The sequence below is a fragment of the Glycine max genome, chromosome 3, assembly GCF_000004515.6.
Source record: "Glycine max cultivar Williams 82 chromosome 3, Glycine_max_v4.0, whole genome shotgun sequence".
NCBI classification, from domain to species: Eukaryota; Viridiplantae; Streptophyta; class Magnoliopsida; order Fabales; family Fabaceae; genus Glycine; species Glycine max.
Genome location: NC_016090.4, coordinates 3,675,633 through 3,696,899, shown reverse-complemented (window position 1 = coordinate 3,696,899; position 21,267 = coordinate 3,675,633). Strand labels below are relative to the sequence as shown.

Sequence of the window (21,267 nt, the reverse complement as noted above, 5' to 3'; positions counted from 1 at the left end):
CCTGACTTCACGGGTCAGGACGAAAAAAGGTGCAGAAGACTTGGTTAGTCTCAGCGTGTCAACGGGCTCGCTTGCCCCTGGTTGACGAAAGGTGGGGGTAACAATATGGTAATCCCGCATGTCACCTGACTTCACGGGTTAGGACGACAAAAGGTGCAGGAGACGATATTAGTCTCTGCGTGTCAACGGGCTCGTTTGCCCCTGGTTGACGAAAGGTGCGGGTAACCATAAGGTAACCCCGCATGTCACCTTACTTCACGGGTCAGGACGACAGAATGTGCAGGAGACGATGTTAGTCTCTGCGCGTCAACGGACTCGTTTGTCCCTAGTTGACGAAAGGTGCGGGTAACCATAAGGTAACCCCGCATGTCACCTGACTTCACGGGTCAGGACAACAGAATGTGTAGGAGACAATGTTAGTCTCTGCGCGTCAACGGACTCGTTTGCCCCTGGTTGAAGAAAAGTGCGGGTAACCACAAGGTAACCCCGCATGTCAACTGACTTCACGGGTCAGGACGACAGAAGGTGCAGGAGACGATGTTAGTCTCTGTGCGCTATCGTGCTTTGAGTCTTATGGATAGCGAAAGAATGTTTATACGGATAACCACTTGGATATTTCTGCCTGCCGCCTAACTTCACGGGTTAGTATTGACAGAAATTGTCTGTGCGGAGAAATTACTTGTGTATCTCCGCACGTCACCTGACTTCACGAGTCAGTATTACAGAAATTGTCTGTGCAGAGAAATTACTTGTGTATCTTCGCACGTCACCTGACTTCACGGGTCAGTATGACAGAAATTGTCTGTGCGGAGAAATTACTTGTGTATCTCCGCACGTCACCTGACTTCACGGGTCAGTATGACAGACATTGTCTGTGCGGAGAAATTACTTGTGTATCTCCGCACGTCACCTGACTTCACGGGTCAGTATGACAGACAGCGCGGAAGACAACGTAAATCTCCGCGTGTCAACGGGCTCGTTGGCCGCGATTGACAAAGGGTGCAGAAGACGACGTTAGTCTCTGCATGCTATCATGCTTTGAGTCTTACGGATAGCGAAAGAGTGTTTATACGGAGAATTACTTGTGTATCTTCGCCTGCCCCCTAACTTCACGGGTTAGTATTGACAGAAATTGTCTGTGCGGAGAAATTACTTGTGTATCTCTGCACGTCACCTAACTTCACGAGTCAGTATGACAGAAAGTGTGGGGCGGTCGACAAAAGCAGGGCTTTTGCTCCTACGTATCCTCAATTTGTGATGAGGAACTCAGACGTACGTAGTTCTTGCTAAAGAAGTGTGAGACTGAAATAGTCTCTACCGGAAGATGCTGGCATCTCCAGAAAGGGTGCAGATGACCACATTGGTCTCTGCTTGTCAATCCGACTTGGGGTCTCCGAATGACGAGGTGCGGATAACCGTAAGGTGTCTCCGCATGTTACTGGACTCTCGGGTCGCTGGATAGCAAAGGTTGTGTGCGGGTTACCGTCGGGTGTCTCCACATGCCACCGGACTCTTGGGTCACGGTAGCAAAAGGTAGGGTGGTCGACAAAAGCAGGGCTTTTGCTCCTACGTATCCTCAATTCATGATGAGGAACTCAGACCTACGTAGTTCTTGCTAACTGTGTGAGACTAAAAATAGTCTCGGTGTTCTTTAACTAAAATGCGAACATGCTTTAGTAAAGAAACAAAACTCCCAACTGATCAGAGTAACATATAATTTTTTGATGAAAAACAATGTGTCTATTAGGGAAGGAGAATATGCTGGTGAAATTTTCTCATAACCATAAATGAGATTTCGGGTGTTTGCGTTTCGTTTCTAAACGACCATTTAGAGGAAACACTGGGTCCAACAAAATAGAAGAAAATCACTCAAAGTGTATCAATCTCACACAGGTAAGTGTTTTATCCTAATTCCGAACCATATATATGTCATGACTTGATTTTGCAAATCATTTCCTATCAAATCAAAGATTACATGCGTGATCATGGATCAATAGGACTTTTTCGGGAATAGTGTTTTTTGGAGGGGATTTTTGCTCTGAGTCTTTTGGCCTTTTCCTTTTCTGTTTTGTTTAGTGTGAGGCGAACAAGTCACCGACGCACAGGATTTTGGTTGGCAATCAAAGGGAGAGGACCACTTTAGGTCGTGGTTTCCTTTCTTTCCTTATTTGGTGGTGATAATTCTGTATTGTTCAGATATTGTCTGGCCCAAAGACCTTTCTGTATATTTATTTTCTTCCGATCTTTGATCGGGGATTTTCTTTCTTTTTTCTTTTTGCTTTCTTCCAATCTTTGATCGGAAATTTCTTTTTGCTTTCTTCCGGTCTTTGATCGGGAACTCTCTTTTCTTCTGAGGGCAAGGATGGGCATTCTTAACCTAGGTGAAGATTTATGGTGAGTTGGGATTTTGGCTGATGCAATCCTTCCCCGCAAGGGCATTGGGTAGAAGACTCCAAGTAGATTGGGCTAGAGATCCAAGGGAAGGCCCTAGGGTTCTCATGAGCCTTAGGGTAGATTTCGAGCCCATGGGCTAAGTATGAGTCCGCTTATCTTTGTAAATATTAGAATAGGTTTTTCCTTCGTCTGGGCCTTGTATTTTGGCCATTCTAGTAGTATAGGGTTTTAGCCTTGTATTTTGGGGCATTTTGAGTAGTCTTTGTAGTAAGGACTTTTTTTTTTGTATTTTCATGTTTTTTTTCATGGGGGTGAGCTTAGCTATTAGAGAGGTGTGTGTAGCTAAGCTCTAGCTTCTTTAGGAATCTTCTTAAGGAAGCTTCTCAAGGAGGTGAGCTTAGTTATGAGAGGGGTGTGTGTAGCTAAGCTCTAGCTTCTCAAGGAAGTTTTCTCAAAGAAGCTTCTCAAGGAAGTTTTCTCAAGAAAGCTTCTCAAGGAAGCTACCTAGTCTATAAATAGAAGCATGTGTAACACTTGTTGTAACTTTGATGAATGAGAGTCTTGTGAGACATACTTCAAAGTTCCACTTCTCTCCCTCTTTTATTCCTTCAATTTCGTGCTCCCCCCTCTCTCTTTCTCTCCCTCTTTCTTTTCCTCCATTGAAGCATCCTCTCCAAGCTTCTTATCCAAGGCTCATCTTGGTGGTGAAGCTCCTTCTTCCATGGCTTATTCCTTAATGAATGGCGCCTCCTCTCACCTCTTTTCCTTTGTCTTCCGCTTCATCTCCATGGTGGAAAATCACCATTAAAGGACCTCATTGAAGCTCAAAGATCCAGCCTCCATAGAAGCCCCACAAGCAAGCTTCCATCATTGGCTCAAGGCTTGTAGAACGGCTGGACATGATATATGTCAGAGTGTTGGTTTGGCCAGCGGTTCAGGGATAAAGGAGATGTCCCACATTATTTCCATGACACACATGCAACAATGATGATTAGGAAATTTTATGCAAAACTGGTCATGCATGCACCCATGTGGACACTCAAGCATCAAGTTTTTATGGTCATGTGACACTAGGGCTCAGGTTTCATTTTCCCTGTTTAAGTCAACCCAGTGTTTCCAAAACATGTTCTTTTATCAATTCATGCATTCATCCGAGTCTATTTTGGGCGTTCAGGAATATTTTCACAGCATTCACCCTTCAGGTGTATACACATTTTTTTTTCAAAAACTGGTTATGATCAGTGAATCTTTTTCAAAGAAAAGCTGGAAGTTATTTCTCTTCAAAAGCATGTTGGCTTTTCAGCTAGACAATTTATTTTTCTTTTTCTCTTTTTTTTCTTTTTCTATTAAGTTATTATCATTTGTTTATTTCTTTTTTTTTTCCGAAAAGGTCGTGCGGATGAGGGCGCACACCACCTACTCACGTCAAACCACAAGGTAAACGAAAAAACATGCAATGGTAAGTCGTAATAAAAACGGTGACGAAATAACTAAGAGCCATAACGCCAAATTCTAGCAGAAGCATAAACAATAACTGAAAGCAGTAATGTTAATAACAACACAAACAATAACTGAAAGCAATAATGTTAATAACAAAAAGTGTGGCGACCTTGGTCACGTGGCTCCGCTCCCTCCCAAGAAACCGAGTAGGTCAGTCATATCTTCATCCATATGGAATTCATCCGCCTCATCGGGGGATCCTGCAGACTCCTCCCTTGCCTGGGCATCGGGCCAGTCTCCAGGGCATGCGACCTCAGCCCCAAACTGCTCCAGGGTAGGGCATACAAAAGAGGCGGAACCCTGCCCCTAGTGACTGAGGCTGAACCGGTAGAGACACTCATGTATCTGCACCTGTCCACGGTGGTTGGCCGCCTGCTGGCGAACCAAATGCTGTAGATAATGCTCCACGCCCAGTGGCCCTGCTGGATCGGCCTACCGAGGTGGTGCAGTACTTCTCGATGAAGGCTCGGGTGATCGGCGGTTAGATTACCTTACTGGAGGTGACAGGCACTCTGTAAAACTGACAAAGGCTCGTAATCAGAGTTGGAATCCCTAGGACCCTATTGGACTTCTCCGGGTCCACTAGGTGTCTTGCGGGCGCGATCTCTGCAAACAATAGATGACATCAGAAATCAATTGAGAGAAGCGCATACTTACCTATGTCACAATGGCATGACCTTGCTGGGGGGGACGGGCACCCTGTAGGAATGACAGAGGCCCGTAACCAGAGCTGGAAACCCCAGGGCCCTGTTGGGCTCCTCCGGGTCCACTAGGTGTCTTGTGGGAGCGATCCCTGCAAATAGTGGATGGTATCAGAAATCAATTGAGCCACGTGCATACTTACCTATGTCATGACGGCACAGACCAACTGATACTTCCGTAGGGGGAGATCGGCATTATGGTCACTGGGCAGAATGTTGCTAAGTAGCAACGTCATCCATATCTGTGCAAGAGTAGTCATGTTGGTGCGCATGATCCGCACTCGTCTCTTTGCAGCGGCACGGGTGAAATCTTGCCCCGGTATGCACAATAGCTGCGCGATAGCCTCCCTCTGGTTGTGCTCGCACAGTTGGCCCTCCTCCGAGATCAGGGGGTGGCCCAAGAACTGATAAAAGGAAACTACTAGCCCCTTAACCGGGAGCGCAAGTCTCAGTTAAGCATTAAGGGCAGAGGGCCTTAATTTCTCTAAAGGCGCAGATGTGTAGCCCTCTGAAAGTGAGGATGCGTAGCCCTCTAAAGGTGAGGGTGTGCAGCCCTCTGAAGTCGAGGACGTGTCGCCCTTTGAAGGCGAGGGCTTGCAGCCCTCTGAAGGAGAGGGCGTATAGCCCATCTGAAGGCGAGGATGCGTAGTCCTCTAAAGGCGAGGGCATGTAGCCCTCTGAAGGAGAGGACATGTAGTCCTCTGAAGGTGAGGGCGTGTAGCCCTATGAAGGCGAGCGCGTTCAGCCCTCTGAAGGTGAGGACGTGTAGTCCTCTAAAGGTGAGGGCGTGCAACCCTCTGAAGGTGAGGACGTGTAGTCCTCTAAACGCGAGGACTTATAGTCCTCTGAAGGTGAGGACGTGTAGTTCTCTGAAGGTGAGGGCGTCCAGCCCACTGATGGCGAGGACGTGTAGTCCTCTGAAAGTGAGAGCGTGCATCCCTCTGATGGCGAGGACGTGTAATCCTTTGAAGGTGAGGGCGTGCAGCCCTCTGATGGCGAGGACGTGTAGTCCTTTGAAGGCGAGGGCGAGCAGCCCTCTGAAGACGAGGACGTGCAGTCCTCTTAAGGTGAGGACGTGCAGTCCTCTGAAGGCGAGGACGTGTAGTCCTCTGATGGTGAGGGCGTGTAGCCCTCTGATGGCGAGGACTTGTAGTCCTTTGAAGGCGAGGGCGAGCAGCCCTCTAAAGACGAGGACGTGCAGTCCTCTGAAGGTGAGGATCTGCAGTCCTCTGAAGGTGAGGACGTGCAGTCCTCTGAAGGTGAGGGCGTGCAACCCTCTGATGGCGAGGATGTGTAGTCCTTTGAAGGTGAGGGCGAACAGCCCTCTGAAGATGAACACGTGCAGTCCTCTGAAGGCGAGGACGTGTAGTCCTCTGATAGTGAGGAGGTGTAGTCCTTTGAAGGCAAGGGCGAACATCCCTCTGAAGACGAGGACGTGCAGTCCTTTGAAGGTGAGGGCGTGCAGCCCTCTGATGGCGAGGACGTGTAGTCCTCTGAAGGTGAGGGCGTGTAGCCTTCCGATGGCGAGGACGTGTAGTCCTTTGAAGGCAAAGGCGAGCAGCCCTCTAAAGACAAGGACGTGCAATCCTCTGATGGTGAGGACGTGCAGTCCTCTGAAGGCGAGGACGTGCAGTCCTCTGAAGGCGAGGACGTGTAGTCCTTTGAAGACCAGGGCGTGCAGCCCTCTGATGGCGAGGACGTGTAGTCCTCTGAAGGCGAGGGCGAGCAACCCTCTAAAGACGAGGACGTGCAGCCCTCTGATGGCGAGGACGTATAGTCTTATGAAGGGGAGGATGTGTAGCCCTCTAAAGGTGAGGGCGTGTAGCCCTATGAAAGTGAGGACATGTAGCCCTCTGATGGCAAGGACGTGCAGTCCTCTGAAGGCGAGGACCTGTAGTCCTCTGAAGGCGAGGACCTGTAGTCCTCTGAAGGTGAGGACGTGCAGTCCTCTGATGGCGAGGACCTGTAGTCCTCTGAAGGTGAGGGCGTGTAGCCCTTTGAAGGCGAGGACTTGTAGTCCTCTAAAGGTGAGGATGTGTAGTCCTCTGAAGGTGAGGGTACTAGTACCCAAGGGTCCACCCTTATGAGAAAGCATGAGATTGACTCATTGAGAGGGCCGGTCATCCCAAATTCAAAAGATTAGACATTAGATGAGGAAATCTATGCAGTCAACATGATTTTTAGGGATGCAGATGCATGCAACCTTTGTCTTAAAATGCAATAAATGCGAACTTCGTATGAAACAATGCAATGTAATGGAAAGTTGTACAATGTTCATGACATTCTTTCCCTATTTTATGATTTTGATTTAATTTTTTTGGAAAACACAGATTGACTGTCCTTTTGAAAAAGGTGATAATTCATGCAACCTTATCCTCTCTTTTTCAAATCTCTCCGGGAACTCCCTCAGAGTGTATGTTATGTTTGATTTAAACACTTGACCATTTTGGAGTGACGGCAATGGAGCCATTTAATCAATCCATTGAAATCCCAAGGTTTGTCACTCCCTCTTTTTTTTTGTTTAAAAACATCGACGGGTGAGAACTTTTGATCTGCCCCTAGGTTCGCTTGAGGCTCATGCACAATGCCCCTCATTGCCCCAGTGTAAGGCTTTGAGGTATCATCGTTGTTTTGTTTTCACAACCTTGTAGCAGGGAACCTATTGGGTGAGAACTTCTAATTTGCCCCTAGGTTCGCTTGAGGTTTATGCATGGTGCCTTTCATTGCCCCAGTGTAGGGCTCTGAGGTATCCATCGTTGTTTTGTTTTCACAACCTTGTAGCAAGGAAGAATGAAAGAAGCGGTTAATTCTCAAAAAGGATTTTCAAGGACGAGAAACAGTTGAAGGATTTTTCAGTTGACAGATTAAGTCAAATGACTCCTATTCTTGATAATTCACTTCTCTCTCAAAAAGACAAACTTTCAGGAATGATAAAATGAGGTCACATGAATGTCTATATTTTTACTTGAAAACACAGTCAATCAAATGCTTTTTTTTTCTTTTTCTTTTTGAACTTTTCTGCTTTACTCGTTGTTTACGGCATCCTCACCAAATGTGTAGCACGAGTAATTTTCTGATTGAACGGTCTTGGAAGTCCAAACTCAGGAGTGCAGGTCGCTTGAGCAAACAAACCAATGGCATGCACCCACATTCCAGTGGAAGCAAAGATGTAATTACGAGAGGATGAGGCACAAAGGTGTCAAATTTATCCATATTATTTAGCATTGTAACTGTGGTTTACAATAATGGCATAAACTTGAAAATCCTGATGATTCATTAGAGACATCTAACAACAGCTTTCAAAATTGCCCCATGTGTGGTGTCGCTTGTCAATGTTAGGATTCACAAGCGATTCTCCTCAAATTTCAGCCAGCCCGCATCAATTAGACTTTGCACCTTACACTTCGAGGTCATACAGTGCTCAATGGAATGCCTCGGGGCTTCTCCATGACAAGCACGCATTGCGTTCGAGTCGTATCCTTGGTTGGGGTTATGGCTACCATTGAATTATCGAGTGGATATGGGAGCAAGTCATCATAGGACACTGGAATTAGGGTGAATTCTATAGGCTTTTTCGCTGCAAAATTCCTTCCTTCATTGGTGTTTTGGTTCGTGATTGGAAGTGTGGTAGACAAGCTTTGTGGTTGATTTATGAATGGTCTTTGTGGATGACTAGGTGGTGGGTAATGAGAAGGGCTGATATTGGCTGAGTAATGATGTTGTTGAGCTGGTGGGGGAGTTTCCATGTAGGGACGGCAGTCGCAGCATGGGTTTCTCCTTCATTCTCACCCTCTTCATTTGCCCTAATTTTCTCGTTCGTCCAAGCAGGATGATTAAATTTACCTCTTTTTAGACCCACTTCGATCCTTTCGCTGGCGAAAACTAAATCAGCAAAGCTTGAAGGTGTGTAGCCCACCATCTTTTCATAGTATAATACTGGTAATGTGTCTACCATCATGATTATCATCTCTCTTTCCATCATTGGGGGTGCCACTTGGGCTGCCAGATCTCTCCACCTTTGGGTGTATTCTTTGAAAGATTCGTGCCCCCTTTTTGCACATGTTCTGTTGTTGCATCCTATCCGGAGCCATATCAGAATTGTACTGATACTGCCTAACGAAGGCAACCATTAGGTCCTTCCAAGAATGGACTCGGGAAGGTTCCAAGTTAGTGTACTAGGTAGCAGCTACCCTAGTAAGACTTTCTTGGAAGAAATGTATCAATAGTTCCTCATCTTTTGCGTATGCCCCCATCTTTCGACAATACATCCTTAGATGGTTCTTGGGGCGAGTACTCCCATTGTACTTGTCAAAGTCCAGTGCCTTGGACTTGGGAATGACCATGTTCGGGTACTAGGAACAACTCTTCTATGACAGTAAAGGCATAATCTCAGCCTCCTTCAATGGCCTTGAGCCTTTCCTCTAGATGATCCAACTTTCCCATTTCTGTCATAGCATGAGGGTTTTTACCCAATGCGGAATGCAAGAGGTGTGGTTGTGGGTGATACTGAGGGCCCTCCAAAGTGTTTTGCAGGGGTATATCACCAACTGCTTGCCCTTCAGTGGCATATCCGAGGCAAGGCTCGAAGTCGGCTAGATTGTGGTGGGGAATTTCATGTGTCTCTCCCACGGTTTGAGAGACATGTGCATGATTAGATTGAGGTTGTTGGCTCTCAATGAGTATCGGAGTGGAGTTATTGACATTCTCATTGGGAGTGTACGCCACATTGGGTGGTGTATAGTTGGGAGGCAAGCCATATGGCGGGAAGGCGTGCTCGTTTTGAATTTGCACATCATGGGGCCGTCCGTACTTTCCAAATCTTTGCCCACCATACCTACCGTATTTGAGGTTGGATGATTTATTTGTTTGAGGCCAAATGGGGGTGTCGGGTTCACCTTAGCAACAGCGCTGGCAGCGGCAACTGCAACCACATTGGCTTCCATTATCTCCTTTATGCTCATCATGACCTTCATCATTGTGGCCATTTGCTCTTTCAAGGCCTCCATGTCGGCCTTCATTGCTCTTGCACCTCACCCATTACTCTAGCTCTAGCACGGGTTCGGTAAGGGTACCGTAAAGCGTGTTCTTTTCTTTTTTATAACAATGATTAAGTTCATTTTTTTTTCAAGGAAATAATGCAATGAGCAATGCAACCAATGAAAAGCATGGATGTATGCGAATGATGCAGTATTGTGAATTTTTACGTAGGACATGGGGTTGAATCAATTTAGATTTTCAACATGGTCCATGACATCTTTGTTAAGGTGAAACTAGAAGTAATAAGGACATCAACAGTCCTAAATGTGTTTGGTAGTAGATGAAGCAGCGATGTAACTCGATCCATCTTTTGCCCCAATTTTTTGCAAGATGGTTACTTCTATACTTCAACTTGACTTGATGAACCTTTTCGCAAAAGCATGAGCTTGGTTCAACCCTATAATCCCAGGAATGGCAATTCTGATTGCCAATACTTCAACAACATTTCATAGAGATGAAAGACTCGGGAATACGTATGCTATGCATGGAAAATGTAATTATGATATTGAGATGCCTAAAGAAACATTTTTTCTTAGTTAACCATGCATTAGGTACCATGCTCAATCATTTTGTTTTGTTTTATTTTTAGAAATGGGTTTATGATCCCAACATGGTTGGCTCATGGTACCTAACACATGCAACTAAGAATGTAGTGTGAATTTTCACGCTTCCTTTTTTGTTTTTGTTTTGCAGAGGAAAACACAAGGATCATGCATGAGCAAACATGAAAACAAAAGGTATGCAGTTTGTAGAACAAAAAGTATGTTGAACGCATATGCATGATGATGCAATGACTCATGCAAAATGTGATGCTGGAATATGATAACGGACAAATGCAGGAACGATATGTTCATTATGATGCCATGAAGAGATGCTTATGTGATGCATGATATGAATACATTTATGGACACGAGAGCCTGGAAAATCATCTCTTCTTACTTGCACATTTGGGGGTGCAGTGCCCCATGTGTGTAGTTAAAAAGGTGATATGGATCTTCCGGCTTCCCATGACAAAAGACGAGACCAACATACAACACGTGGGTGACGACATGATGTAGACGCGCAAAAGCATAACACGGGGATGTACACAGTATGACAATATCCATAAATAATCATACAGCAAAGGCATACATGACATTTAGGTTATATGCATGGCAGTGTTTAAAAGGCACGCAACATGTTTGCTTTGTGCCCTATTTTAGGGACCTAAACGGGAGGAACTAAAAGGCTTTTAGTGATAATTCCCAAGGTGGTCATATCTCTCTTAATGGTTTCTAGAGGTATCATCCCCTTCGAAAAAACATATTGCGGCAGTAGGGACTACCAGCAACAATATGTTATCAAAGAGAAAAACTCTAGATGAGGGTTCACTGTTATCAAGCAAGTCGGATACCCAGCATGACCACAAATTCACCTCCACTCCTTATGTTCCCATGGACCCGGGTATAGGGCCCTTTTTCAACTCACCGTGTGTACAAATAGTGTTGGTGTTTGTGTGCATCAAATGAATAAATATCTATCTCAGGCATACATTTCAAAAAACACACTAAAAGCATCAAAGAGTTATATACAAGAACATAAGAGAAATAAAAGGAAACCAACAAAAGAGGAAGTCATGATATTACACGAGATTAGAAGGCCTAACTCTCTAAAAACAGTCCCTAGTGGAGTCGCTAACTGTCACAACCCACCCTTCGACGGGAGGGCGACGCGGGGCTCACGGGTGCGTCTTCCATGGGAGGAAAATGCGCGGAGTCGCCACCAACGTTTATTCGAGGAAAACATCGAAAAAACCGGAAAGGTGTGGTCCACGAACTTTAAGTGTGAAAGGTTCGAGAGTTGTATTTATGCACGGGGAAGGTATTAGCACCCCACGCGTCCGTCACAAGGGACGACAACCTTTAATCAAGTGTGCAAATATGACTTCAATTTGTTTTATTTTCCCTTTTTTTTTACCTTTTTATATCTTTTTATGCCTTTTGTATTTTTTATCTTTTTGTGGTCGACAAGGGTGTTTCCCTCGCTCCTACGTATTCCTCAATTGCGATAAGAAAATCAGACCTACGTAGTTCTTTGAGAACTGAACGTTGGTTAAGTTGTTCTTATCTTTTTTTGCAAGATATATTTTGACTGAACAAATGTCGTTTAAGGCATTGGACCATTAAACGATCTTTTGATTTTGAAAGGAGATAAACGTTAAGGCGTTTGACCATTAACGATCTCTTGGTTTTTGAAAGTAGAGAAACGTTAAGGCGTTGGACCATTAACGATCTCTTGGGGTGGTCGACAAAAGTAGGGCTTTTGCTCCTACATATCCTCAATTGCGATGAGGAAATCAGACCTACGTAGTTCTTGCAAAAGCGGTAAAGTTACATGTTGATTTTATGCTTTTGAACGGTCCATGTTAACCGATAAAAGCAAAGAGGACCGTTTAAGGCATTGGACCTTAAAACGGTTTTTAGTAATTTTTTGCGGACAAAGCTTGATTTGTGAGTTGATTTTAACTTTAGTTTCACTTTGGTTATTAGTCAATTCATTCAAGGAAACTCCCAAAGAAAAACGTCCAATTGATTTTTTTGATTATTTTATTCAAGATATTTTGATTATTTTATTATTATTTTTAAAGATATTTTGATTATTTTATTATTATTTTACCTTTTTTGGTTTAACCATGGTTACAGTGTGAACGATCGGTTAGATTTTGTTTTAACAGTGATTAAACGAGATTACAACACAAATGATCGATTGAAATTCATTGTATCATTTATTAGGTGAGTAAACGGCTTAAATAAACGGTAAAAGCTCGTTAAAAACGGAAGAAAAGAAAACCGAAAATGAACGAAATGAAGATGAAAGCTAAAAAAACAAGAAATGAATTGAAAGTCTCGGATTCAAAAACTTACCCGTTGAAGAACGAAGAACGGATGAAGAACGGTGAAGAACGACGGAAAACCTTCACGGATTTGCTCACGGAAACGTCTCGAAAGCACCTCGGCTTGGATTTTCTTCACGGAAACAATTTTTTTCACCCAAAACAACTGAAATGCATAGCCAAGGGGGTTATGCATCTTTGGAACAACCTCCCTTCGCCTATTTATAGGAAAAGGGGGGAGGAGGTTGCCGTCCAGCTCACCCAGGCGAGCTGGCTTGCTTCCTCCATAAGCAACCCTGCTTCGAAACTGTTCAGGAAGGCCCAAATTCAAAAATTTGAAAATTGTTATTTGCACCCCCATCTTGATAAGTTCACCCCTCTTCTTTCGTACTTTACGGAAACGTTACGTAAGCTTTACGCAAGCATATAGGACTTGAATTTATTCTTTTTTTTCTCTTCATTCTCACCCATATTAAGTGAAATATGCTTATTTAGGGTTATGAGAATTTTACTGAAGTATTACAGAAGTCCCGGAAGCCATTTTTTAACAAAACGGGGAAGGTGGTTGCCGCCCAGCTCGCCCAAGTGAGCTCAGCTTGCCCAGGCGAGCTAGGTTGCTTCCACCTTAGGCAAGAAAATGCCCAGAATCCTCTAGAAGAGCCCAGATTTGATAATTGCTATTTGCACCCCCCCCATTTTACTAAATACACCTCCCCTTTGTGTTTTTTTGCTGATTCCTTTTTCGTAACGTTATGAAACTTTACGGATTATGTAACGACACTTATTTTCTTTCCGGAATGTCGTGAAACCTTACGGATTACGCAACAATGCCCTTTTTGACCTTTTGAATGTTGCAGAACTTTACGGATTGCGCAACATTGCTTCCTTTCGACTTCTGGCATGCCGCGAAACTTCATGGATTGTCTAACGATGTGTGTTAAGTACCTCAAAGCGGTCAAGCGAAGGTTGCATGCCACCAAACAATGGTCCCTGGACGAAATTAGGGTATGACAATGCATATTATTTCATTTTATTGACATAACTTATGTTTTGGTGTTAGTTTGTGTAAGACAGATGTTCAAGAACTCTAGAGTGGAAAAGAGAAAAAAACATGCAATCTAAAAGAAATATGAACTCTACAACGTCCACCATGGCCGTGTGGTCACCTGATCATGGTTGTGGTCATCTGACCATGGCCATGGTTGCCTCACCTTGGTTGAGTGTTAGATTTCAACAAACTTTCACTATGACTATGGTAACTTGACCAAGGTCGTGGTCCATCTGTGCTGATAATCACTCAAATTAGGTTTTGTAATAATGGGTTTTGAAGAGAAACTTTTATCTTTTCCTCTTGAGCATGTTTTTGGAGATTTTGAAGTAAAAAGAGAGTTGTGACTTTGTGGCTATGAAGGAGGATTGAAATCACAACGGTATGGCCATATGACTACCAACCTTGCTGAATGTATGAATTCTATTTTGAAAGGAGTCCAAGCATTACTTATTACTATCTTAGTCAATGAAACATTTAATAAAATAAATGATTCATTTGTTACTAATGACATCAAAATCATGAATATGATTAAGGCAGGGCATAGGTACTCCGAAGACGTATATGTCATGATGTAAGAAAATCAACACATTGCTATCTCACATTATGTTCGCATGTATGTTTGAGAAACAAGGGAGTTTAAGGTTCAAGAAATTGCAAATACGCGACTTGGTTGACGAGCAATGACATGCACTGTCAAATTGAATGAATGGTCATGTGATTATGGATAATTTCAAGCACTTCGACTACCTTGCTCGCATGCAACTACAGCGTGTGCTTTTTGCAATTTAAATTATGATGACTTTTGTTGACCCTGTATACAAGTTGGAAAATATTTTCAAAGTTTATCAACATCATTTTCATTCCCTTGGAAGTGAAGACACATGACCTCAATATTTAGGTCCGCATTTTATGTCTGATCCTTCGAAATGGCGACAAACATTAGGCAAGCCGACCACTACTCAAATACATAATGATATGGATGAACCAATTCCAAATAGGCCTAAGAAATGCTCATTATGTAGAAGTGAAGGACATAATCGGACTAAATGTCCATACAAACAAGTATATGACTAAAATAACTTGTAATTTTTATATTTTTCTTTCATTTTTATTGTGTGTTTTATATTAATGTATTAATTATGTTGTTTTTAATTTTTATTGATAGATTATTTAAACTTTAAAAAACATTTAAAGTAAACTATATTAAAAATATATATAACATGTTTTAAATAATAAAATATTAAAATAAAATAATAACATATCAAATAAAATCACAAAAAATATACTAATAAGTAAGTCAACTTAATATTATTTATTATATATTTCAATATTTATTTTTTAATTTTTTTATTTAAAATAAAAATAAAACCGTAAAAATATTAAATTTAAAAGAAAAAACAGATTTACGAAAAGAAAAAAAAGGTTAACAAAACAAAAACATGTTTATAAATAGTAAAAAAACATTTTTTTAGAAAAAATATAGGTTTCTTAAACCTTTAAAAAATTTTAAAAAAAAAATTTACGACTTTAAAGTCGTAAAACAAAAAAAAAATTTATAAACAATTTTACGACTTCGGTTTAAATTTTTTTTTATAACTTTAAAGTCGTAAAAAGATAACATTTGCGCTGAAGTCATAAATAATTTTACAACTTCAGTTAAAAAAATTAAAAAAATAAAAAAAAAATCGTAACAGATGTTACGTTCTGAGTTAAAAGTCGTAAACACCTGTTACGACTTATCCTGTTTTGAATAATTTTTTAAAAATATATCCTCGATTGAAAAATTGGGAAAATTTTTACCCATTATTGTTACAAAAATCCTTTTTTCGATTCAATTTTATGCTTTATGATTTATTTAACATAAAATATTTTAAAAGGTTGAGATCCATAATCAATAAAAAAGGGAAATCCATAATCAATAAAAAAAGGGTTGGGATTTGTGCAGTTAAGAAGTTTAGTTAAACCTAGGAGATCAAGATCCCCTACAAAGTGTCAACTTGAGCTGTAACCAACAAAAATTATTCATTGGCAGAATCATCTAAATTTGTTTACTGGACATAATGCACACGGGAGTGGATACACAATATCATTTGTGGAAATGAAAGAGATTCTGAGTGGAAAAAAATTTGTTTGGTCTGTGCGCCCACCTGTCACCAAAGCTGGCACCGGCAAGTATCTCACAGCAGGTGATTTTGTACAGTGTGACATTGTTTTTATTAAATAAAATAATATTAAAAAATATATAGCATACTAAATATAACCATAAAAATATACAAGACTTTAAATAATATTAAATAAAACTAATAAAAATTAAAATTAAAAATATTTATTTAATAATTAAATAAATAAAATTATTTATAATTTTAAAATATTGAAAACAAAAGAAAATAAAATACAAGTAATTACCAGGCAAACAAGTGAAGACAGAAGTGTAAATTTAATGGAGTATTCCTTTATATAATTTTATATAAATATAGATGCCACACTTCAATACTGAATTGCATAAAATGTACTACTTTTTTTCGATTCAATTTTATGCTTTATGCTTTATTTAACATAAAATATTTTAAAGGGTTGAGATACATATTCAATAAAAAAAAGGGGTTGGGATTTGTGCAGTTAAAAAGTTTAGTTAAATGTAGGAGATCAAGATCCACTACCAAAGTGTCAACTTGAGCTGTAACTTGTTATGTTATAGGGAGCTCGAATCCAAGGAGTGGGAAGTGGTCCTAATCCCAATTGTATTTCTCACGTTTTTTTTCTTCTTATTATATATCTTTTCTTCTGCTACCAAATTAAATATTACGTATGATGTATAAAAAATTATTCATTGGCACAATCATCTAAATTTGTTTATTGGACATAATGCACATACACCATTCCTCCAAATACCGTTTGACTTCACTTTCTCTCTGACTATCTCAAATATAAATATCACCAAATAAGCATCTCTGCCTAGCTCAATCCTACATTGATTCCCTTACCCTATTCCCATTCAATCATTAGTTTCATTTCATAATTCCCATTCAATCATTAGTTTCATTTCATAATTCCCATTCAATCATTAGTTTCATTTCATAATTCCCATCTCATGGCCATCTCAAACAATAATCATCATGCTCTTCTACTTGCTTCACCAGGAATGGGTCACATAATCCCTGCCCTAGAACTTGCCAAGCGTTTAGTCACTCACAAAATCATTTCCAAACTCACCTTCTTTTGTGGTTCAATCAAAACCTCTACTCCATCAAAAGCTGAGACACAAATTCTCCAATCAGCCATAAAGGAAAACCTTTTCGATCTAATTCAACTCCCCCCCATTGATCTCACCATCCATGTTAGTCCTCGTGACACCTTAGAAACCAAAATAGCAATTATAATGCATGAAATCCCACTACTTTTTGTGTCCACAATATCCAGCATGAACCTCAACCCAACCATGATCATCACTGACTTCTTCTTCAGCCAAGTTATACCTCTAGCCAAAAACCTAAACCTACCCACATTTGCTTTTGCACCAACCAATGCATGGCTCGTCGCACTTGGTCTTCACACCCCCACTTTGGATAAAGAAATAGAAGGAGAATATATCAATGAAAGCAAACCGATCTCAATCCCAGGTTGCAAATCCATTCACCCCCTTGATATGTTTGGTATGTTGCGTGACAGGACACAAAGGATCTACCATGAATATGTTGGCGCGTGTGAAGGGGCAGCACTTGCTGATGGGATCTTTGTGAACACGTTTCATGAGTTGGAGCCAAAGACACTTGAAGCACTTGGTAGTGGACACATTATTACCAAGGTGCCCGTGTACCCGGTTGGGCCTATTGTAAGGGATCAAAGAAGCCCTAATGGTAGCAATGAGGGGAAAATAGGTGATGTTTTTGGGTGGCTGGACAAACAAGAAGAAGAGTCAGTGGTGTATGTGTCACTTGGGAGTGGATACACAATGTCATTTGAGGAAATTAAAGAGATGGCTTTGGGGTTGGAGCTGAGTGGAAAAAAATTTGTTTGGTCTGTGCGCCCACCTGCCACCAAATCTGGCACTGGCAACTATCTCACAGCAGGTGAGTTGGTACAATGTGACATTTTTTTATTATAATTAAGGCAGAATCACCTCTGACTGTGTTTTTTCAGATTTGTTGGGAGTCTCAAACTCTCAATCTATATATATATATATATATATATAAAAGTTGGTCATCTCGTTTACTTAATAAAATAAGTTAGTTGGATCGGATCGCATAATTCACAATAAGTCAAGAAGTACATCAAGTTAAGTTCACATGTGAGATTACTTAATTGATGATTATACTTGTTATTATGGTCACTGCTTATCTTGGTTGTGTAATGGAAATTATGTTAATAATAATAATTATGATGACAAAAATTATGATAATTATGATGATAATAATAATTATGATAGTAATAATGATTGGTTAATGATAATCATAAAAAATAATAACATGATAATTGAGATTTTATCAAATATGATAATGTTTTTACAGATTTAACTTTTATTTTGTGATTATTTTTTAGATTTGATGATTACATGAATTTTTAAGTACTGACCTAGTGATTGATATTAGTTTATCTCACTTTTACACATAGGTAAGTATTTTTACTAGAGTGAGATTATATATATGAAGATAATTCATTTTTTAAATTTTAATAATTGAATTAATTATTCACCAAAATTATTATATCATATATTATTCTATTGTAGAATTAATTAGTTCCATTTTTCCCTTAATGATATAGAATTACTGATTTAGAGTATCATCGTAGTAATTTTTATATTGTGCTTGAGTTTTCATCATATAATTATTAATTTATATGTTGAATTGTAGGTGCACCTCTTGGATATGTTTAAGTTAAGTTTATTGACATAGATATAGCCATATTAGTCGTTAGTAAATTTTTTGAAACGTGACAGAATTTGAATTGTTAAAATAATCGTATATGACAAATTTTAAATTATTATCAATGTAGGTGAGGAAGGAGAAACCAGAACTATCCTTGGGTCTAATAATGAACCATCAAACTCTTTTCCTGATGAGTTCTACCGCATACAAACCAATGGAATTGTGATCACAGATTGGGCACCACAATTGGATATTTTGAAGCACCCATCTTTTGGTGGTTTTGTGTCTCATTGTGGGTGGAACTCATTAATGGAGAGTGTTTCATGTGGGGTGCCAATAATTGGATTGCCTCTTTATGCAGAGCAAATGATGAATGCTGCGATGCTAATGGAGGAAGTTGGCAATGCAATTCGAGTAGAGGTGTCACCATCTACCAACATGGTTGGAAGGGAGGAGTTATCAAAAGCAATAAGGAAGATAATGGATAAGGATGACAAAGAAGGGTGTGTAATGAGGGAAAGGGCTAAAGAGCTTAAGCACATAGCAGAAAGAGCTTGGTTTCATGATGGTCCTTCTTATTTAGCACTTTCAAAAATCACTCACTCAAATAGGGTGTGATAACTCATTTATGGTGGTTAAAATAAGTACTCACTTTGGTACAAGAAAATTCTATTCTAGAATAAACAATCATTATTATTGTCATGTTGGAACCTTTATGTTTTAAATTTATTCCTTACAAACTAGTATTTCTGTTTGTTTGTTTGAACCTTTATCTTTAGAGGTACTCAATGATCATTTGTTTGTGATAGATTGATATGAAAAGTAATCATTTTCATATAACTTGCACGATTAAATTGATCGTATGAATTCTCAATGAATTAATTTATTAATCATTTTCATATAACTTGCACAATTGATTACACACCCTTGTTTGTCATCCTTTGAACTGAATTAATATTTCTATAATCAATTACAACATCAATTACATATTTGAACTCATTATCAACTTTGTACTTGGATTGTTTCCATCACTCACATTTCTCCCAAGGGCATGAATACTACACCTTTTGAGATACCTTCTATTAAGGGTCCTCATATAAAGTTGATTATAGACAGTCTTATGAACTTGGCTCTACTTGGATCCACTTAGAGTGTTATGGTTAAGGAAGCTTCTTCTGATTAGGGTATTATTTCATTGAGAGTGAAGTTTTAACTCACCCCATCTGCAAACTGACCAAAGTCAGGATGCTACTTATTAATGCTATAGTTCATTACTTTTTATTTATTTATACAGAAACTAGCCTTGAACCTCTGCATGCAAACGGGTCAATCGGTTACAGTCCACTATATTTTGTTTTTTTTAGTAAAGAAACTGTGATTAGATTAAGAATCAATCAGATTATACTTGATCTTTCTCCTAATATTTTCATAATCATTTTTTTTTCTCACAATAACAATTGACACACACTCATAATGAGACATAAAAATGACAAAAATAGAAACATATACAATAATCATTTTTGGATGATAAAAAAATACAATAAAATAAATGATTCATTTGTTATTAATGGCATGGAAATCATGAATATGATTGTTGGGAAACATCCAAGTCCAACATTGGCAAGAGATAGAGCCAAATTAGAATATATAAGTTAGGGGCAACCCTAACCCCTTGAGCCAGCTTTTGGGGTTGAGTTAGACCCAAACTCACTTTCCAAAATGGTATCAGAGCCTATCCTAGATCCATTCAAAGGGCCACCCACCATTGGTGTTCACGCATCAAGCCCAAGAAGTACTGGGCGTGAGGGGTGTGTTGGGAAACACCCAAGTCCCACATTGGCTAGAGATAGAGCCAAATCAGAATATATAAATAAGAGGCAACCCTCACCCCATGAGCTAGCTTTTGGGGTTAAGTTAGGCCCAAATCTACATATATTCTAAGATGGTATCAGAGCCCATCCTAGATCCATTCAAAGGGTCACCCACTATTGTTGTTCACACATTAAGCTCAAGAAGTGTTGGGCGTGAGGGGGTGTGTTGGGAAACACCCAAGTCCCACATTGGCTAGAGATAGAGACAAATTAGAATATATAAGTGAGGGGAAACCCTCACCCCTTGAGCTAGCTTTTGGGGTTGAGTTAGGCCAAAAACTCACATTCTAAGAAAGATAAAGGTATGACATGTCAAATTGAATGAATGGCTGTGTGATTGCGGACAATTTCGAGCACTTTGAACTCCTTACATGCATGCAATTACAACGTGTGCCTTTCCCAAATGAAATCGGGAAGGCCAACCACTACTCATATACATAATGAAGGTATGTTGAACACTAAACAGATAAAAAACAACCCAAAATGACTTTCATTTTGGTCTAATTTTTTTAACTTGCTGACTCGATAGTAAGCTTGAGAGTCTACCGAGTTTACTTAAAGCTTATAGAGTCTACTAAAAAAAGAGTTTACTCAAGAGTCAACTCACAGAGGATAAGTGAACTCGTAAACTCGTAAAAGTTAACGAGTTAACTCAAGAGTTTAATAACCATGCTTGTACGTTGCAACTTTGCAAATATAGTAAAAGTTTTAACTCACCCCATCTGCAAACTGACCAAAGTCAGGATACTACTTATTAATGCTACAGTTCATTACTTTTTTTATCATATAGAAATTAGCCTTGAACCTGTGCATGCAAGCGGGTCACTCGGTTAGACCATTATATTTTTTTTTTGTGTTAGTGGAGAAATTGTGATTAGATTAAGAATCAATCAAACTATACTTGATCTTTCTCCTCATATTTTCATAATCATTTTTTCTCTTACAATAATGATTGAGACACACTCATAATGAGACA

General features: G+C 40.1%; 1 protein-coding gene across 1 annotated transcript; it reads left to right on the top strand.

The window, feature by feature from the left end:
- Positions 1-16,441: 16,441 nt before the first annotated feature.
- LOC100807691 (UDP-glycosyltransferase 72D1) lies at positions 16,442-19,192 on the top strand. Its single transcript, XM_003521935.5, has 2 exons — positions 16,442-17,625; positions 18,548-19,192. The coding sequence occupies exons 1-2, from the start codon at positions 16,647-16,649 to the stop codon at positions 19,036-19,038; spliced, it is 1,470 nt and encodes a 489-aa protein (XP_003521983.1). The 5' UTR covers positions 16,442-16,646; the 3' UTR covers positions 19,039-19,192.
- Positions 19,193-21,267: the final 2,075 nt, after the last annotated feature.